Source organism: Cyprinodon tularosa, unplaced genomic scaffold (genome assembly GCF_016077235.1).
Source record: "Cyprinodon tularosa strain WSP-4 unplaced genomic scaffold, ASM1607723v1 ctg105, whole genome shotgun sequence".
Classification (NCBI taxonomy): Eukaryota; Metazoa; Chordata; class Actinopteri; order Cyprinodontiformes; family Cyprinodontidae; genus Cyprinodon; species Cyprinodon tularosa.
In genome coordinates this window covers 1,293,018-1,308,141 of record NW_024037838.1, presented here as the reverse complement: position 1 = coordinate 1,308,141, position 15,124 = coordinate 1,293,018, and the positions used below count along the sequence as shown (strand labels likewise).

General features: G+C 39.7%; 1 protein-coding gene, 1 long non-coding RNA gene and 1 other non-coding gene across 5 annotated transcripts; 1 reads left to right on the top strand and 2 right to left on the bottom strand.

Moving 5' to 3' along the window:
- Positions 1 to 1,537: 1,537 nt before the first annotated feature.
- Positions 1,538 to 15,013, bottom strand: LOC119783452 (RUN domain-containing protein 3A-like). 2 transcript variants are annotated; one of them, XM_038284988.1, is made up of 11 exons: positions 14,763 to 15,013; positions 6,117 to 6,232; positions 5,837 to 5,970; positions 5,645 to 5,730; positions 5,230 to 5,319; positions 5,005 to 5,085; positions 4,658 to 4,823; positions 4,422 to 4,579; positions 2,960 to 3,073; positions 2,680 to 2,780; positions 1,538 to 2,360 (listed from the first exon to the last, which is right to left on the bottom strand). In XM_038284988.1, the coding sequence occupies exons 1-11, from the start codon at positions 14,867 to 14,869 to the stop codon at positions 2,218 to 2,220; spliced, it is 1,296 nt and encodes a 431-aa protein (XP_038140916.1). In that variant the 5' UTR covers positions 14,870 to 15,013; the 3' UTR covers positions 1,538 to 2,217. The 2 variants fall into 2 exon arrangements, with proteins under 2 accessions (XP_038140916.1, XP_038140906.1); XM_038284978.1 differs by having other exon boundaries at positions 6,105 to 6,232; positions 14,763 to 15,012.
- On the bottom strand, positions 3,207 to 3,403 carry LOC119783508. The gene has a single exon (XR_005280809.1). It is a non-coding gene; the product is annotated as a U2 spliceosomal RNA (small nuclear RNA).
- Positions 7,050 to 11,676, top strand: LOC119783458. Of its 2 annotated transcripts, none has more exons than XR_005280798.1 (2): positions 7,050 to 7,476; positions 9,702 to 11,676. It is a non-coding gene; the product is annotated as an uncharacterized LOC119783458 (long non-coding RNA). The 2 variants fall into 2 exon arrangements; XR_005280799.1 differs by lacking the exon at positions 7,050 to 7,476 and adding an exon at positions 8,776 to 8,940.
- Positions 15,014 to 15,124: the final 111 nt, after the last annotated feature.

Genomic DNA, 15,124 nt, shown 5'->3' with positions numbered 1-15,124 from the left:
TTTTTTTGTTTGTTTGTTTGAAGCTGTTTTGAGATATGATATGATCAGAAAAAAAGAAAAAAATGTTGAGAAGAAAGCAGAAGGAAGCAAACATGTCTTACGTCAAACTTAATATACCTGCAATATTAAGATATCAGTTCTTTCTCTTAACTGCACAAAAAACAGGTGAGACTTTCAGTCTAAACACAGCTCTGTTATTAGCTTCTTGCATCACAGACACAAAGCTGGGGATGAAGTGATGTCAGATTTCTAATGTACGTTAGCCTTGATAAAGAATATATATATATATATATATATATATATATATATATATATATATATATATATATATATATATATATATATATATATATATATATATATATATATATATATATATATACATATATACTTTCATGTAATCCTGGTCATGGTTTTCATTAAGAAACACTGAACTGTTTAAGATAAAGGTGTTGCTTTTAATTAAATTAGTTTGGCAATGTTGATAACCTAGTGCTGCTGAAAAATCTTTACAATGATTAGAATCATCTTTGATATTGACAATTAATTATAAATTAATCAGCTCTGATTTATCAGCAGCTCAGATGTTGACAAAATTCTACATTTACTACTTATTAAACACATCAGAGATAAGAAATGTTTAAGTCTGATAAAAAATCAGACCATATACTAACATTTTCTATTTATGCATAAATGGGAATAATGTTATTTTATGATGATGATTCCAAACAACCAGTTTTAAGTTACATTTGTATATTGTATTTATTTTTGAGTCATAGATATAATTCTTTCAATTGAAAAAAATTGCTGGTGAAACCTCAAAGAAATCTGTACTGGCTGGGAAAGGTGTGATCGGTGCATCTTTCACAATGAAACGTAGACATGAGCAAATGGTAGAAAAACCAAATACATCCAAAAACTATGAAATTGTAGTTTTGTGCACTTTTTAAATATTATTAAATTTTCTTTCTTGTCAGCCAATGAGGTATTTAGTGGCTTTCCTTCAACTGGCAGACAGCTGATCTCAGAAAAACTTTTTGAACTGTAGAAATTGTACATGTACAACAAAAATTTTATAGAAGTTTAGAAGCCATAAACATTTAACTTTAATCATATCTCATATTAATAAAATTTTTTCCTTGGATTTAAAACTTAATTTCTTTAACATTAAGTATTTGTATATCAGGGCTACAGCTTAAATAATCATTGATATAAATTTTTACTGAAAACTGCAAAATAGAAAATTCAGGATAAAAAGCCCAAAAACATATTTAATTTTATTTTATTTACTCATTATGGTCAACAAAATAGAAAATAAAATAAAATCCAGAATTTCTACCAGCTCGAATGGATTTCTGTAGGTGGATGTTTTATAGGAACTACCCATCCTACAGAGATCAAATTCACTAAGTTGAGCTACTACGGTGGTTTGAACTTCAAAGTAAAGAAATATGTTTTTAAGATCTGCCACTAGATGGTGCTAGAGTAATGCATTTTTTTTTCTAGAAACGCCTTAAGATCTTTACTCAGACACAAATAATGGAAAAAGGCAGTTTATTGCAACAGAAAACAGAAACTGTAGATAAGTGAGAAAAAATACTGCTGTACTGGCTGAAAGGAAACACACAAACATATGCAATAGCTTATATCAGTAAACCAATGAACAGTAGCACAGGTTGGAAATACTGTATGAGTTTGTGTTGTTAAAGAATTCCAGGTAGAAATATCTGCACTATCAGAGGATTTTGACCCAGTTTCATCCAGTCATGATATTAAAAATACTGCTAAAGCCACATCTCTTAAAATGACCTTTACAGCCGTGTTTGCATTCAATCACCTGTGAACTGTTTTGGTTAAACGTTTGATATGAAAATTTAACAAAATGTGTACTTAAACACAGACAAAGCTGTGGCAAGATTACTGAACTTTGAAAACAACTGAAAAGCCAAATTGGGAAATAGGCTATAAAGATGTTGTGGAACAGTTTACAATGGATCAAATGGCTTAAAGTATCAAGTGATAATCTGGGTTAACAGAATAAAAATAAAGGAAATTTGTTCTGCTTCGTGTAAATCCAGATGCGGTGTCATAACGCTCCTGTTTTTATTTCTTTTAGATCAGAATGTGCAGGAGCTGTGTTTTTTTTCATCAACGCAGCATCACCAGGCAGGCAGGCTGGATGGGAGGGGGTGGGGTTAAGTTGTTGCTCTGGAGGTCCTAGCTGGGAGAGAGCGCAGGGCTGGGTTCAGTGCTGATGTTAACCAAGCACTCGCTGGACTTTAGGCTCGCCAGGGACTTGGAGCTCGGTAAGGAAGCCAGGGAGCCACACAGCCCCAGCATGGAGGGAGTGTTGTCTTTGCCTGAAACGGGAAAACAGAAAAAACACAATATAAAATCCAAGTTATGATCCAGCGTAGTTTAAACTGCCTACACAAGGCGACATACAGTGGGATCAAGCCTGCCTCTGTGCAAGTATAAGTATGCACATGTGCATGGGTGGCTTTCACTATGAGGCTTTTATACCGGGGTTCATTGCATGAATTTATTTGTTGCAGAACATGAACATTATTAGGTATTACTTAATATTTAACCAACAACATTAAAGATTGAAGTGATGTAACAGATAAAGTAGGACAAAAAAATAAAACATAAAAATCTGCATGTATAAAACAGTTATACCTTCTGAGGTCCAGGGAGCATCTCCATTCTGTCTCCCTTCACTTTTATCAGAATTCAGACTGAGTTCAGTAGAAAGTTGCTCCAGACTATGGAAACTCCTCCTTGATGCAGATGACATCACCAAAAGGAAAATAAGACGACAACAAAAAAACACAGAGTTTAAACTTCACGTTTTATTAAAACAAAGTAAAGTCATAAATTATAAAATAAAGTAAAACAACATGTAAGGTAAAATACTGTCATCCAGGAACAGGGTAATTCACTGTGCAAAAGGGTTTACCTGCGGAACAACTTGACATCGCATTGGTTGTTTTGGATGCTGGACCACTGGTTGATGAGCGGGACGGAGAGATCTTTAGCCAAATGGGAGGAATCGCAAGGCATGAGGGCAGAACTGATGGGAAGAAACAAGTTATTGCTATGAGAGTTAAATATTTTTATCACAAAGTACTGAGTTGCAGGTATCGTACTTATTACAGACAGGACCTCAGGGTTCCAAGCTCTATCCCCTAACCACTAGACCACCACTCCCTAACACCATTCCCAGAAGTGCTGCAATACCAGGTTGATGCGTAGAGTGGACAGAGCCCTTTTTCCATCTCCCTGTTCCAAAAAGCAATTTATTTTATATGGTGCCCGGACAGGGGACGTATCAGATATGAAACTGATAAGAATAGATAAGAACAGATGCACTTGATCTTAGCCAAAAGGCTGAGAAGGATATTATATGTAAAAGTCTTCAAAAACAGCATTTGTTTGAAGATCATTTAAATATTCTCAAGGACTTGAAAGTTAGTCATGGAAAAACTGAAATATTTAGGAATGTATCTACTGCGTTATTTATGGTCTCACCGATGTGTCTGGTACCTGTTTTAATTACTGTTTAGGAAATAACAGAAAAGGGCTCTAATGGCTCCAACGCCTACAACAGTAATTCAAATTCCCCATTTGATCAACATGTTAGGGAAGCAAGCAATCTACTAATGTTTATGATATTAGATAATTATTAGATAATCCTGTTCCTTGTTGGACTTTGCAGTGGCAGAGTTAGTGGCCCTGTTGTGCCACAAAAGTCTTGAATTTTGGGTGGATTTTGTTCTACCAACACGGGTTCCCTCTGTGTTTCCAACTCCCTCCAACAGCCAATAAAACATGACTTTTAGGTAACATGGTTACCCTGAATTACCCTTAGGTATATGTTTAGGTGTCTGTGATGGATGATTGACCTGTCCAGGATCCCCTCAGCGAGTCAGAAGTTAATGCTGTTCATGCTTTTTGGACGTGTCTTGTCTGTTGATCATCAAAAATCTATTAATATTAGACATTTCCAATGTTTTGGAAGAAATTTTGGTCCAAAGAATGGGCAGGAAGCATAGAGGAGTCTTTGTGTGGATGTTTACACAGCCTGTAGCTAAAAGGTTCAGGTGAACAAAACATCAGAACAGAGAAAGACATAAACAGGTACAACATAAGTAATGGAGAAAAAGGAGGATAAAACCCCCTGGTCTTATACTGGGGGAGGGGAAACTGAGTTTCTATTTGATAGTAGGCTAAAGTTGTGCAACGAGAAAACAGCTGGACTGTCCAAGGAAAGGAAGCCATCTTCCATTTGAAAAACTAAAAGATTGACAATCACAAAGGAAGAAAATAATACCAAGAGAAAGAGGAGTTAAAGGCTATGCACACTCTGTTATCTTTCGGTTTTTCTTTCCAGATAGAAAAATCTAAATGTGAATCCTCACAGTTGTGCCTGCAGTTCCAGCACGATGGCCTCCAGCTCCTTCTTCTCCTGCTGGCCTTGCAGCGTTAGCTCCTCCACCTTGGCTCTGAGACGCTTGTTCTCCGTCTCCATGTTTTTCAGCTGCGACTCGCGCAGGCGCACAAGCTCCTCCAGATACCCCTGCATAACAGTAACTCACAGTTAGAGACGGATAAACTGGATTGAAGAAGGTTGAGCTTAGAGGTCACTGAGAACCACCTTCTGGGCGTAGACGATCTTAAACCTTTGCTCCATCTTGCGGCACTTGTTGCTCCAGCTCTCCTCATCAGTCACCAGAGGGATGTAGGGATGCTCAGGGACGCTCTCCTCACTGTTGCTGCTGTCCACACTGCGGCGTTCCTCCTCATCACTCAGATAATCGTAGCTGCGCAGCAAAAAAGCAGCATCAAACTAAACACAGGTCCTTATAGAGTGAACTGACCAGCAGGGTGAATCTCTAGCCTCGTGAGACCATCCTGATCTTGCGAGCTTTCAAGGTTTCACTCGCAGATATGCGGAGCAAATCCAGCAAATCCATCTGGCGGAGTCAGGTTAGTGAATCTCACCTCTGAGTGAACTTCAGGTAGGGCGTGTAATCAATCACAGCCGGGGATTTCCCATCCAGAGCCTCTCCCTTCAAGCAAAAACTGAACCCAAAATACAGATAATGCAGATAAGTTACAATATTTACCATCTTAATAAATTACAAGTAATAACATACTGTGATTGAACATAAAAACAGCATGAGCAGCTGCAGGTATTGATATTTTCAAAACACATGGAAACCTGACCTGAAGTCAATGGCGCTCAATCCAATCAGCATGCCAGTCAGTACGGTAGCCTCCTCCCTCAGCATTATAGCACCTTCATCATAGAACCTCCTGTTGAACAAAGAGTCAAGAAACAAACCCATTAACCAACAACATTTTCACATTTTTCTCCAATCTTTCAATTGGACACAATGGAGCCTCTCTATAACCTCAGTATATCATTCCATTGGTCGGAACATCCAATCAGAGGACAGTTCCTTTGTCTCTTTAGATCCACAGGCTAATCAACTGAGACATTGAAGAAAACTGATTTTATGTCAGATAATGCCAAGATGTCACTTTCAGCTGCAGCTTTCCAGTTATAACTTAAGGCAGGAAACTTTTTCATGACCAAGATGTGCATTTTTTGTGCAGAGCAATAAAAGTTAAGTCGGACCTGGTTGTTCTGGTGTCCCTCAGAGCAGTGGACACATATTCAGACAGACGCTTCTCCATCAGAGCTACTCTGATCCACGCCCGACCCTGTGGGGCAACAGAAGAAGTCAGCGGGAACAGAAGGCCTTCTCTCTGACATCAATCCACCCCCCCCTCAACAAACACACAAAGCTGTGCATATTGATGTTCTTGCCTTGGCTCTGGATGTGCTGATGTTCTCTATGTTCTCAATGCTGGCGATGCAGCTGTTCTGCACCTTGCTGCACGCCAGGCGAATGTACTCCCAGAAACTGCGTTGTCCATCGGAGCTAAACCAGCTCCCTGAACCTGTTCACAGATGGAAACACAGCAGGAGATCATTTCTGCTCAGACAGCGAGCTAAAACTGCAGGATATGGTCACATCGACAGGCTGTCACTGACTATGATTATATGTTGTTGTTTTTTTTGCTTCATATGTTACCTGCAGTGTTACCTTTGAAGCGGTGGCCCAGGATGTGCTCTAAAATAGCAGCAAAGTTAATAAACTCCTCCGATGAATCATCTATAGGCTCTGCTGTGTACTTTTCTAGAAGAGTCTTCACAGAAAATCTGAAAGACAAGGAGATGGAAAAGGAGTTAGAAAACTGCACTCAGACTAAAGGGGAAAACATTTATGTTTTGATGGTTTTGTGCAGCATGTCCCTTGCAGCTGAGTGCTATACTGTACTAAAGCTAACAAATGTAATACTGTATCTAAACAACAGCAGGGAGGGGGGCTTTTTTCTTTCTTTTTTTTTATTTGGGAACCACGCCATCTTATACTTCTGAGGTCACCCCAATTGTCCTGTGTGTTTGCACAAAGCACCCTCTTCAATGCATCGGCTTTGTTATCATGCAAAAGCACACAATTAACCCCCTGTCTGTTCAGTATTGCTTCACTTCCAGGTCCTTTTGGATCTTGTCTCTCTGAGGGACCGGCCAGCATCAAAGCATGATCAAATAATTCCCTCCCCCTCATCTATACATTGTGGTGTGATCTATTTAGGGCAGCTGCAGCAGCTTTGGTTTGGCTTTTTGACCTCACATGCTTGCCCTTCTGCATCACAGAAGGACCTGCTATGCAGCGTGAACGATAGCTGGCATCCAAGCACGGGCTCGGGGTGACTGCCTCCGCTTCAATGGGCAACACCAGCATCACAGAGGGAAAGACTGCCCTGGCAGTGGGGAGTACCTCCATAGCCAGGGGAAAGACTACCGTTTCCTTAGGCAACTCCTCCATCTTCAGGGGAGTGACCACCACCTCCATGGGAGATTCCACCATCCAAAGGCAAAAGACGACCGTTGCTCTGGGACGGGCCAGCTTCAGCCGGGGAACCACCACCACCTCCTTCCGCAAAGCGCTGACGTCCAAGCGCAGGAACACCTAGATGGAGAAGGACCCCGAGCCGAGGGCGAAGACACCCAAAACAGCCAAGCAGTCCAAAAAAGACTCTAACAATGAGTGGAAAACTACATTCTCATCAAGCAAGACCTCTTTCACCAAAGGCAGGGTTTCGTTCCTGAGGACAAAGTTGTTTATTTCCTGGGGAAAATCCTCATTTTCCTGGAGCAAAACCACTGTAGCTTTGGGCAGCAACAGCATAACGGTGGCTGTAACTTCTGTGACGCGGGGGGAGACCACAAGCTCTCTGATGACTCTTACCTTTACCTATGGGACCAAATCTGTGTCTGTTGTCAAGACCACCCTTACAAGGGGAAAAGAAAAGCACAGCAACGTCTACTGGGATTTTCACACTTGAATCCTGCACACACATAAAAGCTAATGGATGTGTCTTTGTGGTCAGTTTTAGAAGGTCAGTAGTCACGGTGAGCTGCTATATTTGGGATCAAATTTAACCCATCTTTATTTTTTACTGTTACGAAATTAAACAAAAAAGGGAAACTCCCCTTAAGAAAAAGAGACCTATGAAGCGTGCAAAGGATGTTATGCAAATGCAATTGTGATGCGATGAGGCTTTGTGGTGTGTTGAGATCAGCAGGGAGGGGAATTGTGAACAGATGTGATGTGATATATGTGGCCATGCCAGAACAATTCTCCCGTTCTGTGCAGCCATCTACATGTCCACATCCGTGGGAGTTCTGTGCATTCCAATGAGTCTTTCTTGCATTCCCATGATTAGGCTGCAAACTGTATTCCCAACAAAACTGTAAAAGTGTATTAATGTTTTAGTGCATATAAAGATAATACCTCTAAACTCTGCTTTGCCTGATTGTTCCTGGTTGTTTTGTGTGTAGTTACTGACTTTAACGTCACTATAAGTCGATTTATGTTGACAGTTAACTGGAAATGAACATGAAAGGAGAGATGTAAAGCCTCAGATCCAGATCTGTGGGGAACATCAACATCAACAAAGTGCAGCTTTACATATGGCACATACAGCTGTAGACAGAGGGGACGTCTTACAATCGGAGGCTGTAGGGAACAATGGTCGAGAAGAAAGTGATGTCACCGCGGACTGTCCTGTTTTTAACAATGTGTCCTTCAACCGTCCGGTGTCGTCGTGTCGAAGGGACAATCGCCCCACTGTCCGAGTCCCCCCAGATAGGCTGCATCCACCTACGGCTGCCTCTGTCCATTCACAGGACACTTGGGTGGTATGTGGCCTTCCAAAGCCCACGTAGACCAGCTCAACGAAGGCATTATGCCACACGGGGGTCGCGCTGTCCATGTTTAGGATTCTGGTCCTCTCTCCATCACATCTGATGTTACTATTAACTCTGAAGGCTAACGGAGCAGGGCGTGCTGCATGAGTGTGAGATGCTTAGTGTGGAGTGAGTGCCGAACCCCACCGTCGAATCTGGGTCAGCAAGACAAGCTTCACCTCAATGGGCAACACCAGCTTCACAGAGGGGAAGACAGCTTTAACGCTGGGCAACACCACCATAAAGAGGGGGAAGACCAAGCTGGCCATGGGGAACTCCTCCATCACCCGAGGCAAGAGCACCACTTCTCTGGGCTCCTCCACCATCACCAGTGGGAAGACCAAGATCTCACTGGGCAGCGCCTCTTTCAGCAGGGGCTCCACCACCACGTCTTTTCGGAAAGCCCTCTTCCCAAAACGCAAGACAAAGACGATCTAGATGACACAGGGCCACATCCAGAAGTAGGGGGACAAGAAGTCATGAGACAAATGCGGGACAGGGAACATTTGGAAATAACGACACGGGCTCTAGTCCAACCATGGGTGAAAACTGGATTAAATTTACTTTTGGGGTTTTGACTTTTCTCCTTCATGCCGGAATTATCAAGGAAAGAGGTCAGTGGCATTTACATCCTGTCACATAAACCCTACCCTGCTTTTTAAATGTATTTTAACGCTAAATTGTTTTGTTTTTTTTGGAATATTGTAAATATTAAGCAATATTTCAAGCAGACAGAGCAACCGCTACAAGTTACAGGGGCGGTTCAGTCATCACATTTGCACTTGTAAAACTCTCCTCTTCAGGCTGCAAAAGAAATCCTCATTAGATGAGGATCTTCATCTAACCTTTATTCCTTATGTTCATTAACACAGTGCATGAAAACTACTGATTAATGGTTAAGATTACCAAGGTACGCTTCTAAAAAAAGCTCTTCCTGACCGATAAGGCATTGGCACTGTTATCTCAAGATTGTAGCAGATATTTGGGAATTTACTGAGGCCCTTTGATCAGAAGGACGCCTTAAAAATGCAAATAGTTTGAGTGGAACAGCAACATGGTCTTGGTACGATTTGACACTGAAAAACAACTGCTCGGCTTTCTGACAAGCTTCTTTTGTGCCCCCTCTTGCTCCACCCTGGATCTCTGCCAATCCCCACTCAGCACTGACTAAATACCCCCTTGTTCTCCCTTTCTCACCTATCCACTGTACTTACAGGAAAGAGTTTGAGCTACAGCAGCATACAAAGACCAAAATGCCATTTATCAGCAGTGACAGCTAACCCAAATGCAGACGCTGACCCCTTTTTCTCCCTACAAACACTTCCCTGACATCTTTCTCCTTCTCTCTCCTCTTGTATTCTTTCTCTCCCCTCAGTCTTGGCCTAACCAGCAGGATCAGATGACACTACCGAACCCATCGCTGGCAGCAGCTGCACCAAAAGAGACACTCTTTCCTCCACTGGACTGGCACAAGAAGTCAACATTTGTTTTCTTGTAGTTTGGGTCAATTCCAAAAAGAAAAGCAGGTCCCTTTTCTCACAATTCCCCTCTGTGACGAAGCGTCAGAGCAAAGTGTTTTATGGTCAGCGGAGGTGCGGACGGATCTGGGCGTAAGATGGACAGTCAGGGTGTTTGATCGAGAGATAATAAATGAGTAAATCGGATCTATTCACAGGAGAGGAGCTTAAGTGAGAGCAAGGGGATCGGCTGATGAGTTCTCCCAAAACGTACTGAAACCTCTGCTGTAATTATAGATACTTGACAGAGTTACATTAGTTCAGAAATCATGAAAAATGCAAAAGAAAGGTTGCGCAAATGTAAAAAAAGCACATCCAAATTTGAATATTTGACAGAAAAAGGGGGGATAATGCACAAGAATAAGCAAAGTTGCACATTCCATCCCAGTAAATGTGGATTTTTGTGTTTACAACCGTTTTTATCCTTTTCTGTCAAACGCCTCAGAGGATTAGCTCATGTCTTTACCTTCCTGTGCCTATTGGAACTCCACCAATCACCTTTCTCACTCATCTTATGTATTCCTCAGGTCCTCCGTGTCCACAACAACACTCATCCTGCAGTCACCGACCACCTTGGACATCTTAGCCAGAATAAAAGCAGCAAACCGGTCAATTTTACACCAAACAGAACAGGATTTTCGGACTGTTATTACTGCTTATTGAAAACATTTGGTCATGTTAGGCTCCAAAATTTAACTCTCTGCAGGAAGCTTCAGCTGAGTTAAAGTAAAAAAAAACCTGTTGCCACTGGCAACTGGACATGCTTCACCACATTTGTCCTCCAATATCAATGCTGCCACTAGAGATTCATGCCACGAAAAACACTTCTGTTAAACATCTCTTCAATATTCACAGTGTTTGTCTTGTTTGTTACGTTTTGCCTAGATCAGAAACTGTTCCCTGACATTTTGCAAATATATGCTCTAGTTTCAAGGTTCCCCTTCACGACACACAGGTGTCCTCTGGTAAAAATGTCTTTAATTAAAGTAGGTATAGCTCAGATCATCTATGTATGATTCTGACAAGAAGCTTAGAAAAAAAACTATTTCTTCCGAAAGCAGAACTGAAACCATATTCTGTTTTTCCCACCAACACAAATTAAGAATTGAAAGAAGTTAATCTGTGTTGCTGACTATATGTTAAAAATATGTTTTACCACTGAGGGAATAGACTTTTTACATTTATACACATATATCAGGATACAATAACAGCTTGGCACGCCGCACTAATGAAAAGCACTAACATCATTTAGCTCATGTAGCTATCCAGGTATCTGTGTCTGGATTGTGGATAATTTATCAGAAGATCGCCCAGGCTGCTGTCATGCCCAGCCAAAGGGTCTGCTGCTGATTCAGCATCTCCCCTCATTAAGGCTGCACCATCGCATAACAACTGCTCACATCACCTCAGAGCGTCTGGTGTTGTAAAAAAGGTCAGAAATATGAGGAAAGAGAAGATCAGACACCTGTAAAGACACCTGGAGAAAAATCTCCATTTAAGTGAACTTAATCGTTAAAAGAAATGAGGGAAATAAAGAATTTGGAGTTAGCGTTACTGACACAAAGCATTGTGGGTATTATTTCTGTTTTGTCTTGTATTTGTCATTAAAATGCTCATATGATTAAAAGTGTCCTAGCACGGTCAGGGCAAAGGGAAAATAAGTGTTTACGGTTCCTAGCTAATCTTTGTGTTCAAAGTCCAGTGTGAGGTTTGTTGATTTGTTATTTTCTTTGCAGGCATCCTCTGCTTTGTGTTGTGTGTTGTGCCTCAGTGTATCTCACTTTAATGCAAAAACGACCATAAAAAGAATAAAAATGCTTGACTGCGTGTCTACCTGGGAATCTGCATTTATTTTACGCTTTATTTTTCTGATATAGTGGTGTAATGAAAGACAGCATGGGTGTGTGTGTGTGTGAGTGGGATTGAATGGTGGATGGTTCATTGCATTGAATATGATGCAGATGATAAGAAATCACCTCTGTTATAATTTTATTATATAATCTAAATTATTATAATCTAAAATTACTTTAGAGGCATTAAAAAATAGATAAAATCAGTATTAACAGTTGTTTAGCCAATTTAAAATTATATAAATTAACTTAAAATTTAACTTTATTTACATTTGTATGAAACAATGTACAATAGGTAAAAAAAAAATAAATAAATTCAGAATTCCCCTGATTTACATGTCTAGGTGAGTCTAAGTATGTTCAATTCAGTCTTTCCACTGGAAAAAAAATCAAAATCTAGATAAGTCATTTTTTTTCTTAAAATAAGTGCATTTGTTCTTGAATTGAGGAGATAAAAGAGACATTTTGCCAATAGAACAACACAATTTAGATTTTTTTTAATTCATTTTCTTATTACAAGTGCATATTATCTCATTATCTTATTTTAGGACTAAAAATACTCATTCCATTGGCAAATTATCTTATTTACCTATTCAAATCAAGAGTAAATACACTTAATTTAAGAAAGTTTAACTTATTTCTAGATTGTTTTTTTCCAGTGCACATAAATCCAGCTTTTCTGGAAAAATCCTCACAGGTTTCTTAGAGAACAATTGACAACAATCTGCCTCATAAAGACATAAAAACAAGGTGTCTTTCTTTAATGGGGTTATAGAACAAAAGAATAAAAAATAGCAGGACAAGAGTGCTTCTTTTAGTATATTTGATGAAATAAAGCCAAAGTTGAAGACCTCTGATATACGTTTGAAAACTGTGATCCTCTTAATATGGCTTAAGCTTAACCTAACAGTCGTTTCTGAATAATAAATAAAATTAAATCGTACATGCAAATTTTAAACTGATCCGAGGAATTAATCAGTTATGGTCTCTTTTGTTAGCCCATACCATCATAAGAAATGTATAGAGCATTAGACTGCAAAGACTGATCCAAAAATAGGTAAAAATGTCTTGAAATAAGTTTATTTTCCCTTCATTGGAGCAGGTAAATAAGATGATCTGCCAAAGGAATTAGTATTTTCCCCCTTAAAATAAGATTATTAGATATCATGCACCTGAAATAATATAATGGATTTTTTTTCTTACTTTAAAAGTAAATCATCTTATTTCATTGGCAAATTAAATATATGTAAAATATAGTTATTTCAAGAAAAAAAAAATGTCAATACCAATTTTTTGGCCTCTAGAAACACAATGGGGTAAAAAAAAAAAAAACCCTGAATGTTAAAACTGTAACTACACGGTCATATGTTTACATTACTGTTTTTCATCACAATGTTTTTATCACAGCTGTTTCCTTATCAAGGCTGCACTTTAAAAAATGAAAGTCTACATTTGCTTTTATTTGTTCATGCTCCGGGTGGTTGTTGCCTTTATTCCACTCTGTATTCACATGAGTGAAGTCTTTGTCTACTTTATAATAAAAAAAAGAAACAATTTTGAAAGTTCGGAGTGAAATTCTTTACATGCTTTGTGTGTCAACTGACATGGCTGCTAAGCGACAGAGCGGTAAAAGCCACTGAAGCCTAGACCTGTTCGAATCCACAGCCTAAACTCGTCCGGTCTCCTTATTTTCAATGACTTCAAATGATCCAGTCCAGGTAGATCACCTCCTTGGAAAATGCAGCCCATAAGTTCCAACAGAGCCACTGTCTCCAGTCTGAGCAGAAGCTATTTTCCAAAGACAAATAAAAGAATAGCAGTATCTTCTTTTTCTTTTTTTCATCTGGATATGCAGCAGAATGAGTTGTTCAACAAAATAGTGTTAACTGAAACATTTCCAGTTTAAACCTTTGATAACTGTAGAGTTTATTGGCTTCTTGACAGCACCAGGGGCGGAGCTAGATGGGGGGTCCAAGGGGGGCCATGGCCACCCTTAGCCAATCATTTGCTACCCTTACCATTTATTTCCCTCTAATACAGATGGTGGCAACAGTAATACTCTCAAATAGATAATTCAAAATATTTTAATTTAATATATTAACAATTACTTGACAACAAAAACACTGTGGTTAATTATGCACATCAATACACTAACAAGTACAGTATTCATGCTCTTTTTCGTATTTTATGGGGTAAAGAGAACTTGATGTGTCTCTGCAAGTCATCTAGGAGTCTTCAGTGACATCATAGATAAATAACTATTTTAATAAAACATAATAAATAATCGTTTTATGTAGATATTAGTACTTGTTAATGTCAACTTTATGCAGAATGATTACTGATAAAAATAGGAAAGTGATGACAATGGAAAAGATGTTCACCCAAAACTCAAACCTGAAAGAATTTTATCCACTATACCTTTTATCTAGAAAGCACGGATGTTTGAATATATTTGTCTATTTGTTGGCAAAGACTGTAGGAAAGTATAGTTTGCCTTTATTTAGAAAATATGGATGTTTTGCTAGTTAATTTTCCTGTTGGAACGGTGTAGACTGACCCTGAGGTTCTGGTGTCTATCTACTTTCGGCCACCCCTCAGTGTACATCGGTTATTGCCTGGCCACCTTTATAAAGATTTTCTGGCTACGCCTCTGGACAGCACACCTTGCAGTGGATGAAACAGGATAGAGGACATCTGATGTGGGGAGGAGTCCTTGCAAAGCTCCCTATGCCCTTGTCCTGTTCAGCTGTCAGTGAGAGGCTGGTGCATTTTTCCTTCTGGTTTATGGACACATCACTGATAATCTCATAGAGACTGAAGACATGACATTAGAAAATAGATCTCATTGAGTCAACTAACTACCACATGAAATAAAAAAAAATAAAGGCAGAATGAACTCTTGTTGGAGTATAAATGGACTGAAATATTTTCCTATTCCTCTGTTAATAGCAGTTGTTTGTGAAGGTGAGAACACACCTGCCTCATATTACTGAGTGTTTTATTCTGAATAATATTCTTTTTTTACTCTGAAAAATAAACATGGAGCGTCGATCGGGTCGTGATCTGTACCTGCAGACCGTGATGAGGTTCTTTCGCTCCACCGCTACGCTCCTGGCAGAAGCCTTCTTCGATGTCAGACCCAGAGCCATGGCTGTCTGAACGCAGCCTGACTCCATCCAGACCCGGCCTCTCTGCGGGGTCCGCACCCAGGCCAGGACCTCTCCCTTAGCAGGGCCTGCGTCCTTCCAGCACCCGGTGTCCTCTGCGGATGGTGATGATGATGCTGCTGCTGATGCGGCGGAGATGAGTAAATGAAAATTACATGTGTAAAATTAGAAATAGTTCCATAAGTAAGATCCGGCTAATTCCTTCAAAATAAAACACATTTTTCATCATATAAACAGCTAAAAAAAACTAACGATTGTTAATGT